Here is a 16,837-nt window from a genome sequence, read left to right as displayed (position 1 = left end):
TATAACTGTACACATTTAAATAAGTTGTATAATGTTATATGTAGATTAGGTAAATGAGAATCAAAAATTGAAGAAAAATAAAAACATGTATTATACTAATTGTAATAGCATTACGATTGTGTCATTACATTTCACCAAAAAAAAGAATTAATTATTTTTACCCTTTAAAAAAATGATCATTTGTCAACATGGCTTTCAGTCTTTTTTTGTACATCTATTCTGTGACCCTTAATTTTATCTTACATAACTTTTCACCCAATTTAATCATAATAGCTAAGGTGACCCTGGAGAGAAAAAGCTGAAAGAGAATAAGAAGAACACAACTAATCTTAGATGTGATATTTTAATAAAACACAGATAATTCAGAATAGGTTTTAATCATTTACAGATGACAACCTATGGTGCATTCTTCAGCTGCAAGAGATGCAAACTGTCACAGATAAAAGCATCAAGCTTAGCATGATTTGGACCACTATGCAAGAAGAGAGAATTCAGTTCTGCCATGTTCAGAAATAACTCTGAATGGTTTGGAGAAGTCAAGTCAAAAATCAAAAATGATTGCATGTGATTGGTATTAAGATTATTCTCTAATAAAGATGGAGATTACTCAGTAAAGTTTATGATTAGTCTCAATCTAAAGCCGACTCACTGGTTTCTTCGTGGTTTTGTTTATTGGTTATCCTGGCAGAGAGGTTAGGCATTACTGTCACATTCAAGATGGGTTTTGTTAGACTTATGGACCACAAATCTAAATGTTTTTTATATAATTAAGTTCAGACATCCCTGGTAATATGCTGAAAGATGGCAACGCATTAGTCTGCTTCAATTTGTAGTCATTAGAAACAGCTGAAACAGAAGCTTGATGACAGGAGCAAGATAATCAAGATGGTTGGAGGAGAACTGTGCTCCCTTTCTTCTCTTTCAGTAATATCTATGAATTACCTTGTCGTGCCTTCTGAAGCAATGAAGAACTTTTGATGTATTTTTTTTAGATTACCATGCCTTAATCTTTGAAGATGAATCTCAGTGGCAGTACCCTTGGTGTACTTCTAACTGCATTTAGACATAAAAGAAGAAAATAGCAGCCTTACTATGATGTGTATGTGTAATTTTTTCTTTTAGCAGCCAGGGGTTGCCAGGAACAGATGAGGTGACTCAGGCTTTAGTAATTCAGTACCTGGCTGCACTCAAGACAGCAAGGAAAGAGAGTCTGATTGATAGCAAAAGATATAAGTTTGAGGTTCAGTAAGTGATCCATGATCCCATGTTATTTATTGCCGTGGCTCGAGACTTTTTACCTGGTTTATTGAAACAGAGTGTTTTTTTTTCCTCTTCAAAAATGTTGTTCTCCACATAATGTTAATGTTCTTAGCATTTTTCTAAGTCTTTTGTAGTTGAGCTTTTTAAAATTTTTTAGTCTGCTTTGGGTTTTTTCTGCTTTATTTTTATCGTCTTAGAAAGGAAATAAATCAAAGAAAGAACATGTGAAACAATTTAAAAAATCAGTTTAGTTGACATTTAGCTCTAATAGAAACAACTATTGACAGAGGCTTTTTACCTTGTCCTTGTTATCCTCCTCACATTTTCATAATATGGCAATAATAATAATAATAATAATAATAATAATAATAATAATAATAATAATAATAATAATAATAATAATAATAATAATAATAATAATAATAAAAATCAAAAATACAAAACTTATCACAAACTTTAAAAAGCATTACAAACGCCTCACAATTACACAAACACAAAAATAAGAATGTATGTCAAAATAAATGTAGCAATCTAGCTATAAACATGTCAGTATAAAAATAATTAAGATGTGATTCCCATTGGTTCAAACCAGAAGATTCTGCTCACTTCCCGTTTTGCAACTGGCTGACTTGTCTTCTCTAATTATCAGCCAGTTGTCTGGCAGAAGCAGCAGTGGTGAACCAGTCTCCTAAAACGGATTTGGTATGGTTGAATCTGCTGCCGATGGGCCGAGCTGCAGATTCTCTGTTCTCATGTCCGGAAAGAATATGTGCTACATGTAGCACTAGTACAGAACCGAACGCCAAACACGAGTATGTGAGTGACAGTCTGCATGAGATTTCAAAATGACTGATTATTACATTAACTGGATAAATGAGCATTTAACAGATGTGTTCTGTCTACTTTTTCTTTCTGCTCCTTTGACTATCTATCAGTCATGTGAAATTAAATCCCGAGTCATTATCATCTCAGCTTGAAGTACATGCTGTGGCCACACATCAATGTTGCCCAGTGAAGATTTTTTAATAAAATGTGGAATCAAGGAAGACAAAGTAGGTGAATTTGCTGTAATTTCTATGTTTATTAGAATCAAAATGTTAAAACAAATGTGACCTGACAAGCAAATTGTCCTCCAATAACTCATAGTTATAATAATGAGAGCAACATGAATCAATTACAAGACTTAATTTATGTTTTGGCATAAAAATAAAAAATAAAAAAACAAATCAGTGGTTAGCCTCAGGTTTCATCTAAAATCTGACATCAAAGGCACTCGAATGAGGAGATGTAAAAAGAACATCAACAGTAGAAAAGAGACAATAATGTAAGAGGTAATGGTTTTGCAATTTGATGCCACCTGTAATAGTATTATGCTTTGTAGTATAATATTTCAGAGGGTGTAGATTAAAAATCACCTGGACTGAGAAAGAAGTGACCTGAAGAAGTTTCTTTGATCTTTAGCACAGCATTAAAACATAACACAAAATGACCATAATTGTTAATAAAATGTCTGCAGAAAACACAAAATGACCTCAAAGAATATGAAAATGAATGTTCACCGCATTCACATTATAGCTCTGTAACAGAATAAAAAACAAACTTTATTAAAAGTAAGTTCAGTATTTGTTTCTGAAGGGCAAATCCAATGTTTTCATTCTTATCTTCGGTTTTCTTTTATCTGACCAAACATAAGGAAGGATTGGAATAATAGAGGAATAAAGGAACAATCTCCAAGTAGGAAACCCAGGGACTGACCACTTCTACCAAATAAATAAATCTGTTTCCTTCAATGTGTGAGTCTTGTCTTAATGCTGGTGTCGGTACTGTCTGATCTTGGTCTTGAGTCTGCTTTGGGTTAGTTGGACATATGGCACTAATTAAAATAAGTGTTTTGTGCATATGTTGGGACAAAACTTACAGAAGGAGATTTTCTTTTTCATACACTATGTGAATTACTTTGAGCTAATTTGTGTTATGGCAACTTGCTGTGCTGTTTGGACTTTGAGAGAAAACTGTTGCTTATAAAGAACTTAATATTGAAAATGACTGCCAGAAAAGAGTAACAGTTCACATTGAACAGTACTAACAACAATAATCAATAATACTTAAAAAAAAAAAACAGCTTGCACCTGTTACTTCACAATGTAATGTTTCTTTCTGCCCATCTCCTGTTCACTTATTGCTTGCTTGTTTGTTTTTGTCTCAGCATTTCTATTTTCATAAATGCATCAAATTGGTCCTTTCAGAATGCCGATGCCAGCTACGATTTTAGCAGCAACGACCCGTTCCCATTTCCACGATACACAGACGACTGGTTCAACAGGTAATGCCCGTCCAGACAGCCCTCCTGTTTATACACACCGAGTGTGTTTTTACGTGCAAATGTGTGTGCTCTATCTGGAGTCTGCTCGCTCTGTCCTATTGATTTTCTCTCCACATAGTTCTGTTAAGACATAATGCAGCAAAATAAACAGCGACATTGTCCAGCAGCAAGACAAAAGCAAGCCACATTGCTTATTTTTAGTTGCACAAATGGCTGCATAGAGTATGTGAAAAAGAAAGCTCCTACGTCAATTTACTCCTCAAAAGACATTGTGTATACTAGTGACCTTCTGTTATTAAAGCCTGATCAGACTCCTGTCTCCTGGCATAAATACTGTATGTAAAAAAAAAAACAACATGTAGATAAAATATAATAAATACTGTTATATTTGCATATCTGCTTCCATTTCCCTTGATGTATCTGTGTCTGCACCTCTGTGTCAAATTTAGCAGGCGGTGCTTTGGTTTAATAGCAGTTGCTGACTGCAATTCTCGCTGGCTAGTCAGCTGGTTGTTATAAATAGCTGCCTGTCTGGTGCAAAGCATGCTGGGAAAGAGGGGTTGACTCTGCAGTGTCCCTGTGGGGGTGCAAAGAGATGGCAACATTACACGGTGAACACAAAACACAGATGTGCACCGGCTATTCTGTTAGACATCAAATATTGTCGTTTGTTGCAGGACAAATGTGAGTTAAATTTCAGGATTGGAGCGTTTACGGCAACAAGATTCTTTATCTCGATCATTTAGCTATGAACAATCTTGTTAAAGTAAGACATAGAGTCTGCAGCAACCAAGGTTACAGCTGATCTGCGAAATCTTAGCTCAGACTTTTCCAAGAAGATATCATTTGCAAATGTATGCAAATTCATGCAAATCCTCACAAGTCATTTCTTTCCTCGTTTTTTTTTTTTTTCCTGTCACCAGTCATGGCACACGATGTGCTGGGGAGGTTTCTGCGGCAGCCAACAACAACATCTGTGGTGTGGGAGTCGCCTACAACTCCAAGGTGGCAGGTGTGTGTCACGTAGAAACCTGCACTTTGAAGAGAGAGGAGGGTGACCATGAAAAGATTGCAACGTTAAATAATAGCTCTGATAACAGTATGATGACAGCCTCACAGGTCTGATGCAGGTGATTTACAGAGAGAGGGAAAGCACAAAATATAGGCTGCTGTGGGGAAAATTGTGCTGAGGGGTGTATATATGGTTCACCTCTATGCACAGAGGTGGAAATTATTCAGACTTCCATGGTGGAAAACAAGATTGATGCATAAAATTGAGATATGAAATAAGCAGGTTGAAATTTGATTTGCATGTTGCTGTGATGTGTGCAAATCATATGGTCGATACGGAACCGGCCGTTTTCCTTAAGTCCTTATTTTATATTTCACTGCTGTCTTCTTCCGCCAGCAAAAATTACAAACTAATGAAAACAAGATTCTTGTCCTCTTAGGCATCAGGATGTTGGACCAACCTTTTATGACTGATATCATTGAAGCTTCATCCATCAGCCACATGCCTCAGGATATTGACATATACAGTGCCAGCTGGGGACCGACTGATGATGGCAAGACTGTGGATGGACCGCGAGAACTTACATTGCAGGCCATGGCTGACGGTGTCAATAAGGTATAAAAGAATCAACCAGACGCTGAGTAGCAGCTTTCTTCAGGCTAAGCCACCGGCATAGGGCATGTTATTAAATATATTGAAAATATGGTGATCAGGTCTTTTTATAATACATCTGGGACCTATGAATATTGACCTGTTGGGCAATATATCAAGAAGATTTGTCTTTATTAATCCTATCTCCTGTTTGCAACACTCATGCCACAAAAGTTTTCAAACTGTCTCAAAAGCTGTAGCTGCCAGGTTTTGCTGACAATCAATTAGTGTATGCCACAATATCAGATGCAATGAAGGTGATGCTGCAACATTGAGATGAACCTTATGTCTTTGTGCACTAATGAAACTTCATGCAGCTAGTAGGACAGGCGCATACGTTTTCAGAAACGCATCAAACAGACAGATAACTATTCTTGCGGAAGACATTTAACGTGTTATGGTACGAAATTTGAATTGAAAGATGAAGAAAGTGTCACTTATTCAGATCATCTTTTTTATTTTAGCGTTAAAGCTGCCTTGAAGTTTTAATGCTCGGGACATTATTAAAGCATTTTTTCATTTAGCTGTGCTCTTATTAAAATGATGAATACAGATAAGAAGTTGTGCAGAAACGCAAATGCATTGCTCTTATGACAGAAAGATTAAAATATGCACACGCTTAACACATATTCTCTGTTCATTCATCATGCTGAGAACATAGAACACCTATTTTAGATAAACAGCAGTATCAACAACATTATTAGAGGTAGTAGCACTTGATAGTACCTTAATCTAGCCCAGTACAGCAATTTTTATAGAGACTTTACATGGACTTCCATTCATATCTACATCCTAACCCTGTGCCTCATCCTAAACCAGTAATCAGTTACCACTAACTGCAACCTTAATTCAATTCACACCTTAGTCCTAAACCTAAGCCCTAACACAAAAACAACACCTCTCAGTCAGTCCCCACAATGTAGGATGTGTTAGGAAAATGGTCCCTACCATGTATCAAACACAAGACCACACGGATGCACACGCACGCACACGCACACGCACACACACACACAGACACACACACACACACACACACAAAGTTGTAATGCTAACAGCTACACTGCCAATTACTTGCTTGATTAATCTTCATGCACCATGTGCAGGCAGGTGCAAGCTGGTCTGAAACAACTCCATCTCAGGCAGAGTGGCTGAACAGAAACACAACTCAGTGAAACAAACATCACTTATCGTGTAGGCACTCTGCAATCTGCTGCTTACAGAAGATTCTAATGATCACTTATATAAGTTTCTGTGTTGGTTGTACATGATATGCCCTGTGCAGACGGGGAAAGTCAGGAAGAACATTATGTTCTAGAAGCGTCCAAGGGAAACTGTGTGGTTTTAATCAAAATAAAAAAACTGTCCTGGGCAAAAATGAAAGCATTTTATCAGAACTGGAGCAGAAAACAGAACAGTAAAATCCTAAAGCACAGCATTTAGCTCAGTGTTACTCAAACCTCTCTTTTTATGCTAACAGGACACTATGATAAGGGAGGGGAAAAGCGCTTAATCGTCAGTCTTGTTGCGAAACCATCAGCCTTTTGTAGTCACAGGTGCAGCAGAGAGAAAAAAAAAAAGGGATACTCTCTGCCTGGAGAGACTGTTTGTTGTTTCCTTTTTTCAAGACATTGACATTGGAAAAAAAAATAGTTACAGTTTTTTTCCTGCAATAGATGATATGCCCTTTTCACATACGCAAGAACTATTAACAATTACAGTGCTTTGAAAGACGGTTCGCCAATAAAGATTTCTTCTGTTTTAGCTTTTTTAAAATCACATTTAGAAGTTTCAGATTATCAAACTAAAACTAACTGTACTGTCAAAGATTACCTGAGCAATTTCATGAGGATTTATTTTGCTAAGCTTTTAAAGCTACCCTAATTAATCTGATCCTTTGCACAAAAAAAAAAGAAAGAAAAAAAAAAAAAAAAAAAAATAATATATATATATATATATATATATATATATATATATATATATATATATATATATATATATATATATATATATATATATATATATATAAAATTCCCCTCTCACCCTCCGTGGGTGGTCTCTTTCATCCTCTGAGCCTCTACCAGAGGCCTGGGAGCTTGAGGGTTCTGCACAGTATATATATATATATATATATATATATATATATATATATATATATATATATATATATATATATATATATATATATATATATATATATATATATACAGGCTCAAAATGTTAATCATTGGGTTTTTTTTTGTTGTTTTTTTTTTACTTGTTGTAAGTGAGTCACATTTTACATACAACTCTGCCGTCCTTCGTGGCGCTGCTGTGTTTTGGAGTCACTACATTTGTGACAGATCTCATTAGGTAGCTGTGTGATGAGGCAGTTTGTTCCGCAGCGTTGGACCAGAGAGGCAATTTTTCTAGGAACAATAAACCAATCACCACCTGGCGACAAGAGAGTTTTGATTGGATTGCAGTGTATGAGTAATTTAGACAAAAATGCACCAAAGAGACCAATTTTAGAGACTTTAATAAACACAAGAAGTTTAAAAAATGCTGATACTGGTTGTGTAATTACAGTAAGATTAAATCCCCTTTTTCTTGGTCATCACTTTAACTTCGAGAACCCCACGAGAAATAAGCAGTAACTCTGATGTATTTCTGCTTCTCTGGGTGATGTCGTTTCAGGGGCGTGGTGGAAAAGGCAGCATCTATGTCTGGGCGTCAGGCGATGGCGGTAGCTATGACGACTGCAACTGTGACGGCTACGCCTCCAGCATGTGGACCATCTCCATCAACTCTGCGATCAACGATGGCCGCACCGCTCTGTATGATGAAAGCTGCTCCTCCACGCTGGCGTCCACATTCAGTAATGGGCGAAAACGCAACCCGGAGGCTGGTGTTGTGAGTGCGCTCAGATTTAATTGTGGGCATTTCACAAGAATGACAATAGACCAGCCAGATTAATCAGCAGGAACTCCTGATAATTCTTGTAACATTTAAAGATGATTCAGCTTTATTTCTCCAAACTTCTTCACACGTCTGTCTCTAAAGATCCTCTCACATTCTCTAAAAGATGTTATTGCATCCATGGACTGAAGAGTTATTTGCACATTTTCTATGAGCACAGCATATCTGTATTCCAGACCCTTCAGGACATTGAATGAGTCCAGGAAATTGCTAGATGACTGAGAAAAATAGTGGCGGCTTAGTTGGAGGTATAGCTCTTTCCAAGAAATAAGCCTGATATTCAGATTTCTATTTTTGTTTTGATGCTCAAAATGATGCTGGTACACAAACCTTTTGGCATTAAAACTCTCTGCTGTCCATCCTGTTATTTTTTTCTCTCAGTTATTTTTAAGGGACACTTTTTTAATGAAACTATCTTTTTGCTTGTGTATTTTGGACATACATACCTAACAATTTGTGAATTTGCCACACATTGGACAATTCAAAATTGGCGCTTCTTTTTGGGTTGAAATTTATAAGTTTGTTTTTTTTAGGCACAGAAAATAAATGTTAACTTTAATACTTCATAAAATTTTTCACTCACAATGTCTACCTACCGTCTTTTACAGCTGTATTATTCAGTGAGCTCCATTGGCAAAGCACAACAACATAAGGATCTGTTCCCGATACCAGTGGAAATAAGTAGTTTGCAAAATGGTCCTTAGAAGTATATATCAGACTTTGATCCTTCCTAGTTAGATACTAATTTGTAGTAATATGACATCTAAGTCCACACATTACAAAGCGTTATAAACCAAGATTTGTTTACAGAGGCTGCAGTGTTTGAATAATTATGCAAATCACCTTTTGCTGCTGACAAAGCGCAATCTTCCCAAGGGGTTTTTCTCATAATTGCAGTTAATCTGTTGTCATTTTTTTTTATTAAGTATCATATTTAGTAAATAAATAATTCTTCAGTCTGATTGTGCAATTTAGTCTACTCTCACTCATCATACTTTGAATTATACAATTTAGCGACCACAAACAAAATGGTCTCCAATCAACAGCTGAGGATTAGACTTTACTTCTGGTCAAAATAAAAGCTGAAGCACATAGAAATACTGTCTAATGCGTCTTGCTAATTTATTAAAATTAGCAAGAAGTATTATTTTTTTTGTCCTTCTACAACAACAAACTTCATTGCATTGTAGTGTTAAGGACTGCATTTCCAGTCAGCACCCTAGAAACAATCCTTGTAGGATTGTGACCTACATCAGCTTTGTATGTTTTTGCAGATTAGGTGAAAATCTGGGGCCAAGATTAATTGTCTGAGCTTCAAAGCAATCATTGATTATTAGTTATTATTTGTTGAGATGCATCTACGAAGAAATTGAGCTCCAATATATAGAAAATATTAAATGCATAGCCTCAGATTATAACTACGTTAACACAAAGATTTAATTATTCTTTGCACTTTCATAAAGTAAGCTTCTTAAACTTTAAACAAATAGCTTTGCAAGTCACTACCTGCGTAAGTTTTTTAAAATTGACTTTTAATTTTTTTCTTTTACTGTGATTTGATTATTTCAGGCTACTACAGATCTGTATGGAAACTGCACTCTGCGTCACTCTGGAACATCAGCAGCAGCACCGGAGGCAGCAGGCGTCTTTGCTCTGGCTCTTGAAGCTAAGTATGTGCTCCACGCTCCCTTTTCACATGCCTATCATAATTGCGCATATTGATTTAGATGGACTGTCTGCATGAAAGAGCATTAAGTTGCCTCGTTGAATGATGCTTAGGTTGAGAAGGTGGCAGCCAGAAGGCACAATCTCTGTACATGTTTTCCTTTATCCCCATCACCCTTCATCTTCACGTTCTATATTCCTGAGTGACTGAACTCTTTAATGGTGCAAGATATCTCTCCTTTTTTTTTTTTTACCAGTTGTACATCACTTCTTACAGAATTTCTTATTTTTCACAATAGCAACCTAAATAAACCTTCTGTGGTAGAGTACAGACAAACCAGTAATCATTGAATCAGTTAACTGATCACACTAGAAGATTGCAAAAAAAAAAAGGACTTACTGTATGGTTGAAGAAGAGAGACTTTGTCTCATCATGTCACCGACAATAGGGATTCATCACAATCCGCATATGGTAAAAAATGTTATCTAAGAGCTAACAGTGATACCAAATGCAAGGACGATGGAGATTTGTTATTTGATGTCAATTCTGTAAACTGAACAATCACAGGATTTCAAATCCTGAGAGAGACCCAGTCATTCTTCCCTCTCTCTTCTCTCTCAGGACTTTGCTTCTCGCATTAAAGGCTGACACGATTCTCTGGGCATTAACTAACACCAGCTGATGGAGCTGTGTAAAGACGCACTGTTTGCTCAGCCCACACAATAATGATGTTGCTGTCTGAAGACCGGATGCCCAGCTGCAAATAGCTCACAAGCCTTTTTACTGCCCAAACACACTTGAACCGTAGAACAACACGAGTCTGCCAGAGTAAAGCTGTCACTAAAAACAGCCGCAGAAATTTACGAGAGATACAGACAAAGGCAACCATCCGAGCCTAAAACACAAACACTGACGTTGGATGCTTTTAGCTATTCTATTTTTATGTTCAAAATGTTGGTTTTTCTTTTGTTCCTGGAGGAATCTCTCTGTAGGAACACGCTGCCCTAAATCTTCCTCCATGTTTGTTTTTGTCTTAGCCCTAACCTGACATGGAGAGACATGCAGCACCTGTCGGTCCTGACGTCGAAGCGAAACCAGCTCCATGACGAAGTCCACCAGTGGAGAAGGAACGGCGTGGGTCTGGAGTTCAACCACCTGTTTGGGTATGGCGTGCTGGACGCTGGGGGGATGGTGAAAATGGCCAACGAATGGAAAACGGTGCCGGAGCGTTTCCACTGTGTAGCTGGATCCATCCAGGAAGCCCGGTAAGTTACTTCTTTTAAATTAATATTTAAATGACAGGTTATCATAAAAAGCTATTTCGTTCTGCACATCTGCAGCTTGCAACCAACCTCCCACGATTTTAGAGAGGAAAACCCCGCAGACTGTATGAGAGACACTCTCATCTAATTACTTGGGTAATCCCCAGTACGACCTAATTCAATAAAACATTGATAATCAGAGTATCCACTTAATACCCCTGTAATATTTATATCAGCTGCTCAGTCTGTTTTGTTCTGTAAACAGGGAAATTTAGAAATTCTACATTTGTTTGTCAAGATAAAGTATTTTAGCATCTTGAAAATATTTAATGACATCTGGTAATTATTATTATTATTATTATTATTTTTTTTATCACATTCAGTCATATTCAGATAACACTGCTACCTCAGAAACATTCAGTTGTCCAGAATACATTTTATGTCCTAATTTTAGGAATTTTCTGAAATAAAGGTAATGCCAATCACAAACTGATTCGAATCAAAGCGCTTTTATGCTGATTTGATTTATTTTTTTCATCTCCAACGCACATGTACGGTGTGGTCACAATGCATGAATAGAAACCTGATTTTTAGTGCAGACATGCTGATCGCCAAGGTAGAAAAATTGCCCACTTCCAATCTCTGCCTGATTTACTGGTGAGTCTCTAAATTAAAGGATCTGTATTTTATTTAGGACAATCCAGTCCAGATTTCATAAAGTATCACAGATTGAATGATTCAACATTTTCTGTAAGAAACTGTTAGTTAGCCCTTTAACTCTTTGCTGTTTGGAGGCAAACATCAGCATTGTTTTGTTTCATGACTTAGCCAAAGTGAAGGCTGAGGAAAGAATCCATTTAGCTGTATTAGCTGGTCAATTAGTCTTTCACAAACAATGGATTGTGATTCAGTTAATTAATTGGCAGATGCATTAGATGGAAGGTAACATCAAGAGCAGGAACTTTATTTATTTATTTTGGTGTTTCTAACGTCCTTTTTAAAGCACTAACAGTAACCAATTGGTGTAAAATTGGGGCTTTAGAAAATGTGCAACAAAAGCAACAGAAAGACGGGGAAAAAATCACATTTTGATCCAATTTTGTCAGATCTGCTGAAAAATCTGTGTTCTTTTATTTTTCAGTCTGTGCCTCTCCACAATGTGTTTATAAAAAAAAAAAAAAAAATTGGCAAATTTATGTTCTGCAATAAACTACACAATATTTCTCCCTGATCAAATTCTGAATTACCTTATAAATAAAAGTATCATTTCAGTTCTACGTTTGATATGGTGCTGAAGAGAATGTTGATCTGAACATTTGAGGTTCCTGTTTCTAAGATACTTACCATCCTCTGGATAGGACTTAAATTGTTGAACTCCAGCATTATTTAAGAGACGAGAATATCTATAAAAAAGTTCTTTAGACGTCATAGTTTACTGGGAAGGAATACCAGAAATAACTCTCGTTTTAAGCCTTTCAATTGTGTCTTAAAAGCTGATTCACTGGCGCTGTCATATTTTTTATTTATTTATTTTTTTATCAGTTCTCTGTTTCCACAGCAGCACTGCAGGGCTTCTACTGCCTATATTGTGGCGGAGCTATAATTACAACAATCCCACCTCTGTTGATAGCATGTTATCAGAGAAGAGCAATAAACGCTGGTGTAGCCATGCTCACAAACGCTGCTCAGCAGTGATCTGATGGCTTCCCTGGCTGTTTATGGCTTACTTAGTTGGAGGAAAACTTCTCATTATCAGCTGAGCTGGCACACGGAGCACCGCAGAGCAGCGTGGTCGTTTTTAATCTGGAAAGATTCAGCCCTTCAGTGGCACCTCTGTCTTCACTCTGTGGCTTTGCAATTACTCTTGCACATTGCCCAAGAGTACATGTGAAAATGCTCAGCTAAAATGTATTCACATGTGATTTTACTATTAAAGTAAAAGCATATATTTGAATGACATTTTTTTGAAAAAAAAAATCACAGACAGAAAAAGCGATTTTGGCAAATTAGAGGTTAGTAAAACAGATTTATATCAGGTTCAATTTAAATACAATTACTTGTTTAAGCACCAAAATGAACATTCTCATTTTCACTCTCCACCACAAGAATTGGTTTGAGGGTAATTCAAAAAATATACCAATAAAATGTTTTCGTAGTCTTTGCACTGCGAGCTGTCAATAAAATATATATTGAGAACAGAGATAATCTCATGCTGCTGTGTCGAAGAACGACTGCAGAAAATGATAATTGTGCAATTATTTTAACCGAAAACTGAGTCTAAATTTAAACGGGCTGTTTAAATCAGGACTTAGCATTGTTTACTTGACTAGCAATACTAAAACAGCTATCGGTTTGTGTTTATTCTTGAGAATATAGATCCTTGCTTTAACTCTGGGATTTCATAAGGACTCCCAACATATCCAGAGCCGAAATCAATCATGACAGCAAAGGCTGAAAGATTGAAGTTCTTTTAATCATCTTCTGTCAGTAGCAGCATCCACACCAAAGAGTGTTGATGTCAATGTGGCTTCATATATAGCACTCAACATTGTGATAGATAGATAGATAGATAGATAGATAGATAGATAGATAGATAGATAGATAGATAGATAGATAGATAGATAGATAGATAGATAGATAGATAGATAGATAGATAGGTAGATAGGTAGGTAGGTAGGTAGATAGGTAGGTAGGTAGGTAGGTAGGTAGGTAGGTAGGTAGGTAGGTAGATAGATAGATAGATAGATAGATAGATAGATAGATAGATAGATAGATAGATAGATAGATAGATAGATAGATAGTTTATCTTTTAGTAGTTGTTGCTTGTTGTGTAACACCTTGGCCTGAGACTCGTTAGTTTTCATAGATATTCTCTTTTTCTGTCAGCTCAGCTCAGTTTTGTACTCAGTTAATAATGTTTTCTTTGTGGTTTCCAACACTCCTCCTTCACTTTCCTTTCCTTGACACTTCTTGTCTGCTTCTCACTACCCGGGATGAGGCCTCAGCCTCTAATAATGGTATTAAACCTCTTCACAGCCTTTGGCCACCATCTGCCCTGCTGTGCTCTCACCCTGTCTTTCCTTCACCCAAAGAGATGGGAAAGCAGTGCGTTTTCTTAATCAAAATCAGACACAAAGGTGAAAATAGGATCCATTTTATCCTGTGATTGTAGTTTCTGTTCTGAACAGATCTATAATTGAGAAATAAAAACTAGAAATTATTTTGAATTCTGGTTTGTGGCATACTTGTGTGACTTATTTTAAAAGCATTACATTTCCTTATTCAATATTTGGAGACATGTCCTTTTGGTTTTGTCTCATCGGATAAATTAGTAATTGAAATAACGGGCCTATAGATGACCACTGTTACATTAAGAAGAAAAAGTAGGAAGCTTGCAGACATGAAAACATAATGGAGATGGCAGAAGCATCTTGTGGGTGTGGTTTTACTGTGGGATGGACACGTGCACTTAACAAAATAGGTGCCAATATAATGGGATCTATTAGAAAGTTACAGCTTGGACACAACTGGGACTTCCAAATTCAGTTCTCTTTAGCACTAAGGAAATGCATAAAAACATAGGAATTTTTGAAGAAAAAAAACCCCCCTCAAAAATAATCATCCTCTTATTTTTCTGTAATTTTGTTAAGCCTAAAGCAACAAATGTTAGAGAAAAATTATTATTTTTATGTTAGAGCATTGCAATATCTGGTTTCAATGGTTCTCACCCAAACCTTTCTGTTCACATCATCAATTACTTTAAGACCTTCATAAAAACATGTTACAAATTCAAAGTTTTTTTATTAATTGAGATGGGAGTTCATATATTTTGGCCGCTGGAGCTCATTTTTAAATTTTTGCTTCCATCTTTTTTCTCTCCATGCCAAACATTTTGTAGCTGGATTTTGTTTAATCGTATTAAAAACTATCAAATTGATATCACAAGTTGTGATGGAACAAAATTGACCTTGTTTCACCAAGAGACAAAACCTGTCTGTTTTAATCAATGTAAGGAATTTTAAAAAGCCTACAAAGCAATCTCTTCACTCTTTATATTACAAATTAGTTGAAACATTAGATTGACTGAAAATTTTTGAAAGAAGGGCAATATATACTAGATATATAGTCTTAGCTATATGAACTTAGCCCATTATCTGTCTTGTTTCTTTTGGCTCTGTTTGCTTTCTGAATCTCTTTTTCAAAAATTGCCTTCAACCATTTATTTCTGTTTCTTGTTTCTAAGTAAATTCCAGTCTGGCAATAAGCTGGTGCTAGCCATCACCACTGAAGCCTGTCAGGGGAAGGACAACTTTGTCCGCTACCTGGAGCACGTCCAGGCCGTGGTCACCGTCAACGCCACCCGCCGCGGAGACCTCAACATCAACATGACCTCACCGATGGGCACAAAGTCCATACTGTTGAGTCGAAGGCCCCGGGATGACGACTCCAAGGTCGGCTTTGACAAGTGGCCCTTCATGACCACCCACACCTGGGGGGAGGACCCCCGTGGCACCTGGGTCCTGGAGGTGGGTTTTCGGGGCGACCAGCCTCAGCGGGGGGTCCTCAAGGAGTGGACTCTCATGCTGCACGGAACACAAAGTGCCCCTTACATAGACCAGATTGTGCGCGATTATCAGTCCAAACTTGCCATGTCCAAAAAGGAGGAGCTGGAGGAGGAGCTAGATGAGGCCGTAGAGAGAAGTCTGAAGAGCTTGATGAGTAAAAACAACTGAAATCAAAGTGTCACCTGCATGTTGCCAATCGCTTCACTTTTTCCTGTATTTTCAGTCTCGCTCTCTGCCCACAGTATCACTACACCACTTTGTTTTGTTCAGTGTTTCCTCTCTTTTGTCTCCTGCTCTGCCTCTCTCCTTTCTGCTTTTTTTTTTTGTTATCAAGAGTTTCCCTCAGACACCTTTGATGAATGTTTCTCCTAACAATCATGACAAAAGTATATCCCTCGATTAACTGTTGTAGAGAAGGCAGAACTATATCGGCAGAATTTTTACATTGTAATGAATTGTACATATACCAAATAGACGCCAGCGTTTCATGCTATCGCTTTCATGCCCTGCACCTTTCTTCTGCCAAATGTTGTACAGTTTTGTTTTTGTTTTTTTTTTTCTGTGACTGTAAATGATTTTCTGTCTCATTCTACTTAAACTTTAATTTCATCGCAAACAGAGCAGTGATACTTCTTTCCGTCTGTATTTTTGTGAAATTTTTGTAATCAAGGAAAGGAATGTGTAATTTATTTTGCAGAGTGTGGTCATGAGTTCATATTTCATAACCTTTGACGTATATGCTATAATAAACCTATTCAGCTATTTATTAAAGTATTTGAGTGATTTGGAGCACATCACCCAACATTTCTTTCTTCTGAATAAAGACTTCTACTCTATCAATTCAGTGCCCCAAACTGCACAAATAAATCAATCAAATGATGAATGCCAAAATAGAAAAAAACATGGAAAAATGTTGAAAACAATTCTCATTCAAAATTACATATGATGCCTTTCAAACATTTCTAGGTTTCTTTGACTCTTTAGTAAACTGAACCTAAAAGGTACTATGCATTTTATTTGAATTGTACAACACAAAGTAGCGCACAACTGTTCAGGGAAAATGTCACGTTTTCAAAATTTTCCACTTTTCCCCCATAGATATTTTGTCCTGTTCTTCCCCAGTAACCATAAAATATAAATAAA

At 36.7% G+C, this 16,837-nt stretch overlaps 1 protein-coding gene across 1 annotated transcript in view; it reads left to right on the top strand.

Annotated features, from left to right (window-relative positions):
* The window catches only part of pcsk2 (proprotein convertase subtilisin/kexin type 2), a 29,296-nt gene extending 12,813 nt beyond the window's left edge, over nt 1–16,483 (top strand). The window contains exons 6-12 of the mRNA XM_014983060.2: nt 3,507–3,583; nt 4,507–4,595; nt 5,035–5,210; nt 7,920–8,135; nt 9,771–9,871; nt 10,905–11,132; nt 15,373–16,483. Coding sequence (XP_014838546.1) covers nt 3,507–3,583; nt 4,507–4,595; nt 5,035–5,210; nt 7,920–8,135; nt 9,771–9,871; nt 10,905–11,132; nt 15,373–15,862 — 1,377 coding nt within the window. The 3' untranslated portion in view covers nt 15,863–16,483. The remainder of the gene's footprint in view (nt 1–3,506; nt 3,584–4,506; nt 4,596–5,034; nt 5,211–7,919; nt 8,136–9,770; nt 9,872–10,904; nt 11,133–15,372) is intronic.
* Nucleotides 16,484–16,837: the final 354 nt, after the last annotated feature.

Source organism: Poecilia mexicana, unplaced genomic scaffold, assembly GCF_051168715.1.
Source record: "Poecilia mexicana isolate PSO_F unplaced genomic scaffold, ASM5116871v1 scaffold_15, whole genome shotgun sequence".
NCBI classification, from domain to species: domain Eukaryota; kingdom Metazoa; phylum Chordata; class Actinopteri; order Cyprinodontiformes; family Poeciliidae; genus Poecilia; species Poecilia mexicana.
This window is presented reverse-complemented; position numbering and strand designations above follow the sequence as displayed.